Genomic DNA, 6000 nt, shown 5'->3' with positions numbered 1-6000 from the left:
ACCTTCCAAAAGTGATCTGAAAACCTGCTTTTTTTAAAAGGCAGTGAGCAGGGCAAAGGACAGATTTTAGTGGCACAAAAGCAGGATTACAACTGGTTCTCTTAATATATTAAAACAAGATTGATCAGACACCACTATATTCAACCAACCTGTAAAATTGCAACTGGATTATATATTTTCTTGTATCAGTGGCTGATTTAACAGCACAGAGCCTAGATTCAGGTAGTGCTAATGGCATGGGAATCCCAGCTCTGCAAAATTCATATAATACAGAAACCATTAAGTTACGAGTATTAAGAAGGTCTAACAAATAGTCAAATACCAGTCATTCTCCTTACAAGGACTGGATTCAACAATAACTATTATATTTCCAACCTTTTCCAAGACTGAAATGCAGCCTCTCAATTTGAATTTTCCACATTAGAAAAAGCAATTTTGTTTACCTGTTTAAAATATGTTTTACTGGTATGATCCAACTCACTACACATCCCTCCAAATATGATCCAGTATACTATTCATATCTCCAATTTTTAACAAGCACCCTTATATATTGATATAATTTACACCAGCTTCCCAAAGCTTATCATTTATTGAAACTTCCACACAAAATTTAGGAGACAACACAGGTCTTTAATGTGACTTTATTCTTTCAGTAAAAAGAAGAGTGAACTCTTATGCGACCAGAGCAGAGGCAGTGGATGACTCGCTGGAAAAAAAAAAAAAAGAAATTATTTCCCCTCTCATTTTGGATATTGCCAGTACAGTGGCAACATCTCAGATAACAGAGTTGCCAAAACCAAAAAAAAAAAACAAACCAACCAAACTTTCCTTCAAATGAGCTCTTCTATACTTGACTGGAGCAAAGAACAGCTACAATAGCAGTAATTTTTAACAGTAACTAGCTGAATTTAGGCTTTTCAGAATTACAGAAGCTCACTCAGACATCCAAGGAAGGTTAAGCCAACACTAAGGAAAACCTTTCTGGTGGAAACTGCAAATGGTTGAAAAAAAAAAAAATCATCATAGTGAGCAGTCTGACCTGAGCAATGGAAGTGATGTGGGCACTATAGAGAAAAGCAATTTTACATTATTAAAAATATATAATTTGAAACAAGATTGATGAGATTGCAATTTACATACGATACTGTATAAAATTAATCTAGCTGATGCTGGTCACTGTATCAGCCTACAATTTTACTGTATTTTCTAACCTAGCTAAGTTTGTCTATTATCTCAGTCACAGTCCTGCCCCCTGGAATAAGGGTGGGGGACTCAACTCCACTGTCAACTAGCTCTGTGGGACCTCCAGGTTTGAAATGATAAGAGAACAGACAAACACTTACTACTTCCAGTTGGGTGGGAGTACTCTTTTGGTTTTGTAGTAACGAGCCAGCCTGTGAATTCTGCTCTCAATCAGAATCAGACGAAATTTGGCATCTTTATCCTTAAAAAGGAAAGGAAGATACAATCAAATCAAGAAATTCCCATTATGACAGTAAAAGATCTATTTACTCTTAAGACAAGCTTTGGTGAAAGGAGAAGTATTACCCACAGGTATTGTAAAGGGCCACTATTGAGTTTAATTCTGCACTTTGACTCATCAACCAGACTTAAACTAGAAGATAACCATTTGTGCTAATGATAGGCAAGTCCAAAATTGTTTATATTGTTTTACAGGCAATAAAAGTCTTAGCTTTATCAGCTGTGCCTTTACATTTACTCAGATAAAGTAATGGCCAACATTTCCTGAAGCATACTGAAAATCTCTGCTCAGGCTGCAGAGTTACCAGTCATGTAAAGATAAGAAAACAAGCTTAATACTAAGGATCAAAAACTGATCTGTACTTTGTATAACTGTATATAATATTAATTCAAATATTTATAGCAATTTCAGAATAGTATCACAAGGTTCACTTGCAAAATTCAATTCATTAATAAAATAAGTGAAGCTACAGAGTTGCTATTTATATATTTCAAAAAACAAATGAAGAAAACGCAAATAAAGCTTTATAATCCAACTGATTATCACAACATGTCTAAAATTAGTTCAAAGACTCATCCAGGTTTAGCATACGTTTATCTTTAAGAACTTTATCTTGGTAGAAACCTTTTTTTTTTTTTTTTTACTCTTTTGCCACTCAAAGACCTTGCTCAAGGAAAGCTTACCTTTCTGTTTCTCTCAAGATGTTTACGAACAGCAACAGCTTTCTTGATCAAGTGGTACAGATCCTCAGGAAGGTCTGGGGCAAGTCCCTTGGACTTAAGGATCCTTAAAATTTTGTTGCCAGTGACAAAACGAACTTGGGCAACACCATGAGAGTCCCTTAGGATCACACCTGAAATTAAAAGTTATATACTTTATCCCAGAAAAAATATGCCAACAAGTGCTACTATTATCTAGGCTCACTCAGACATCCAAGGAAGGTTTAGCCAACATCAAGGAAAACCTTTCTGGTGGAAACTGCGAATGGTTGGAAAACAATCATCACAGTGAGACATCTACATTTTACCAGAACAGTGGAACTGCTGGACCACAAAGCACTTTACAAACAATTAATTTAACCTCCCCAGATCACTCGTATTATAGAGGGGAGAAAAAAAAAAATCAAAGCAGACAGACATTAAGGTTTCACATTAAGATATCCAATGTCACCAAGAAATTTTGGCAAAACTGAGAATTAAACCCAGATAAGAGTTCAGAAAACTTACCGATCTGTGAGGGAGTCAGACCTTTCTTAGCCAGTTTGTAGATCTGTTCCTTTACATCATCAGAAGTAAGTTTTAACCACTAGAAAAAAAAATTGATGTGAAGTGTAGATTACACAGGAGAAACTACAAAGGTAATAGTTTCAAAATGCAATAATAGTCTTAAATATTTATGTGTACTTTCAAGGGGATATCCTTAGCATGTTTCACTAACGGCATGTGGCATGCACAGAACAGTCAGTGCTAATCATCAGAAGCACACATCCACATGATTGCTCTACAATCTCCTCTAGAGGCTGGAGGTAGACTGCTTTGTAGTGCCCAAAAGCACAACAAAACTTGGACTGGCACTACACCATAACAGAAATGAAAAAAAATTACACCACCAGAGTGTTAAGACTGAACGCATAGCAGCAGTGCAACTACTAGGATCATGTTGTACATGGTGACATGCAAAAACCATTTCTGGTAAAATTCTAAGTCAGAAGTGAATCAGGTTCTGATGAGTTAATTGTTAAAAGGCATTCTGTGGTTTGAAATAAAAGATTGCCTTAGTGAACAGAACACTACCTGACTGTCTGCACATGCAACTCATGTAAATAAATATCTATATACTACAAGCTGTGCTTTATTTTCACTGGGGGCATAAAGCTGCATCCAGCAAACTGGAAACGTGGGTGAAAATCAGATTCTTTAACACTCTACACCGAAGCTCAAGTCAAACCAATGCTCAAGATGTGAAAGTAATATGACAGACAAACAAGACGTTTACTTACTGTGGGCACGCTGCGTCTATAGGGCAAGGCTGACTGGGACAGGCCCTTCCTGTTGAAAAGAGAGGCATGCGATACTGAGCGGAAAAATTAAAGGAAAAAAAAAATCTTTAAATTTTAGACCTCAGGGCGGCACATGTATGTGGCAATCCCCCGGGAGTGTAACTTACCACGGTCACTACTGCCGAGCCCAGTCTGTGCATCTGCCTGTATCTATCCACCCTCACCAGCGTGGCCACCCCATGAACTGCTCGGCGCTGCCCACAGCTCCCAGCCTGGCGGCTCCGAGCTAGGACAAGGGTCCTTAACAAGCGCTACTGTGAAACGCTGGGGTCGGGGGGGGGGGGGGGGGGTTTACAAGCGACTCTCAGAGGGGGAGGGGCGGGCAGCCGGGCGGTGCCAGCCCCCGAATCCCAGCGCTGCCCTCGGCTGCGAGCGGGGTGCGGGGCCCAGCGCTGCCGCAGAGCCCCACGGTCCGAGGCCGAGCCCGACACGTGCCCCTCCCGCCAGCGGGGCCCGAAACCCGGCCTCAGCCCCGCGCAGCGCCAGGCCGGACGCCCCGGCCTCCCGCTACCCACCCCGGCCTGGCCAGGCCAGGCCCGTCTCTCCGCGCGCCGCGACACCCCGGCCGGTCCCACTTGCTAGACGCGGTCCCCGCCGCCGCCACTTACCCCGGAGCGTGCATGCGACCCATGATGGCGCCGGGCAGCGAAAGAAAGGCCAGAGGGAGGCGGGGGCTGCGGCTCACCTCTTCCGCCGGAAGAGACGTCAACGCGTAACTCCGCCCCGTCCGCGCGCCGGCCAACCAGAGAGGCGATCTCCTCACCCGCCGCGAGGGAGGACTATGGCTCCCAGCATGCACTGCGACAGGAGGCGCCTTCCCAGCGGGCGCTGGGGGGACGGCGAGTGCGGATGAGAAATCCCAGCGTGCCCTGCGCCTCCCCCGGCGCTGACGGGTGCGGTTGGCCGCCGGCGGGTGCCCAGGGCCTGTGCCGCGCGGGGGGGCGGGTCCCAGCCCCACTCGCTCTCGCAGCGGCTGGGCCCGGGGGAAGGGGCGCCCGGAAGCCGAGGGGGCCCCGGGGAAGGACCGGCACGTTCCGCTTGGCAGAGAGACGCCTGGCGGGGGAGCGGCCCGGGGCCCGTTTCGAAGGGACCCTTCCCAGAGCACAGGCCGCGGGAGGCACCCAGCGGCGTGAGCAGGCAGCAGGTGCAAAGCGGAGCCCGGGCAGTTCCTCGCCACGCAGCGCAGGCGGGGGAGCGCGGAGCCAGGCGGGCTCGTGGAGGTTGGGTCCATCGGGGTGGGCCTGGCCCGCTGCCCGGCGGTGGGACGGGCTGGATCCACTCCAGCAGCGCTCCGCTGCTCATTCCCTCTAAAGCAGCTGATGGCAGCCACGGCTGGAAGACCCTACGCTGGGCGGGATAGACCATTAGTCTGACCCCCCCCTTGGCACTCTCATGGTGGGAGCCTGCCCAGCAACAGCCCCCCGCGGCCCTGCTCAGTACCCATTTTGCTCCATGCTGCTTGCCCAGGCCACCTCGAGGCTCAGACTCAAAGGGGTGCTATGCCACCCCCCCAGCACCAACAGGGATGCCCGTCCTCAAAACAAGGCACACTGTCTCTAACCCCTGCTAAACTGGGAAGGTAAAAGCCTGGGCACCCACAGCACCTTAGCCTGTGTCAGAGGCAAAGGGGGCGTGTGCCCACCTCTGCTCATGTGTCACTTCACACCACATCGGACCCCCGAGCACTCATCTGTGCACCTAGGGCAAGAGGCAACAGTTGCATAAACAGCCAGGCAGGGAGGAAACTGACAGGAAGTATGAGATCCTGTGGACACAGTGGTGGAAGATATTTTTTTCCTTACTACTATCTAACAGCACAGCCACTTGTCCTAACCTGCCAAGCAATATATTCCTTACCCTTAGTCTAGTACCCTAGAAAAATATTGCAGTTTCCTAGTCTGGTGAGTGCTTGATGTACCTAAGTGGTTATTTTCTCCTAACATTTCCTCCTGGTGACATGGCCACAGGTGTTTTCTAAATTCTTTGAATCTTGCCTTTTCCAACAATTTGTAAGTTTCATACGCAAAAGGTTAGAGTATGTGAGGTGGTTCATTTTTCCTTGCAAGTCAACACAGTGATCACTGCCGTTTATAGTACACTCTGCTCCTGACAGGAAGAAACCCTTCCCGTCAGCCACAGCACCAGATGGGCTATGCACAACTTACGCTTGTAGCATCCAGCAGGTGTTTTGTTCACAACATCTTTGCACCATGTTCCCCAGGCTGCAGTGCTCTATTACAGAGCAGTAGTTGAGAGTGACAAGCACAGCTGCATCTACACCACTATTCTTTTCCTATTGACCCCCCCCATCCAAAAAAGCATTGGAACTTGAATTTTAACAATTTTTACTTAACTCCTGGAGATAAGTCCTTGAACATTTTTATTACAATAACATTTTGTATATCTGCTGGAAAGTTGTGATTTAGTCCTACAACTTTAACTACACTAGGATTCTTTT

The 6000-nt window shown here is 46.3% G+C and overlaps 1 protein-coding gene and 2 non-coding genes across 3 annotated transcripts; all 3 read right to left on the bottom strand.

The window, feature by feature from the left end:
• Positions 1-609: 609 nt before the first annotated feature.
• On the bottom strand, positions 610-4353 carry RPS13 (ribosomal protein S13). Its single transcript, XM_038404531.1, has 6 exons — positions 4151-4353; positions 3483-3531; positions 2710-2788; positions 2167-2336; positions 1344-1444; positions 610-706 (listed from the first exon to the last, which is right to left on the bottom strand). Exons 1-6 carry the CDS (start codon positions 4171-4173, stop codon positions 673-675), a joined length of 456 nt encoding a protein of 151 aa, XP_038260459.1. The 5' UTR covers positions 4174-4353; the 3' UTR covers positions 610-672.
• On the bottom strand, positions 934-1029 carry LOC119858127. Its single transcript, XR_005293789.1, has one exon. It is a non-coding gene; the product is annotated as a small nucleolar RNA SNORD14 (small nucleolar RNA).
• On the bottom strand, positions 2404-2494 carry LOC119858126. Its single transcript, XR_005293788.1, has one exon. It is a non-coding gene; the product is annotated as a small nucleolar RNA SNORD14 (small nucleolar RNA).
• Positions 4354-6000: the final 1647 nt, after the last annotated feature.

Source organism: Dermochelys coriacea, chromosome 6, assembly GCF_009764565.3.
Source record: "Dermochelys coriacea isolate rDerCor1 chromosome 6, rDerCor1.pri.v4, whole genome shotgun sequence".
Classification (NCBI taxonomy): Eukaryota; Metazoa; Chordata; order Testudines; family Dermochelyidae; genus Dermochelys; species Dermochelys coriacea.
The sequence above is the reverse complement of the archived record's forward strand: the minus strand, read 5'-3'. Positions and strand labels throughout refer to the sequence as shown.

What these genes read in the sequence shown, in the direction of transcription:
- RPS13 (XM_038404531.1), bottom strand. Translation starts at nt 4,173, where the DNA reads ATGGGTCGCATGCACGCTCCGGG. An exon ending in ATAGACGCAGCGTGCCCACA is followed by an intron (nt 2,789 to 3,482) that starts GTAAGTAAACGT and finishes TTTTTTTTCTAG; the next exon opens with TGGTTAAAACTTACTTCTGA. An exon ending in CTCCCACCCAACTGGAAGTA is followed by an intron (nt 707 to 1,343) that starts GTAAGTGTTTGT and finishes TTTTTTTTCCAG; the next exon opens with CGAGTCATCCACTGCCTCTG.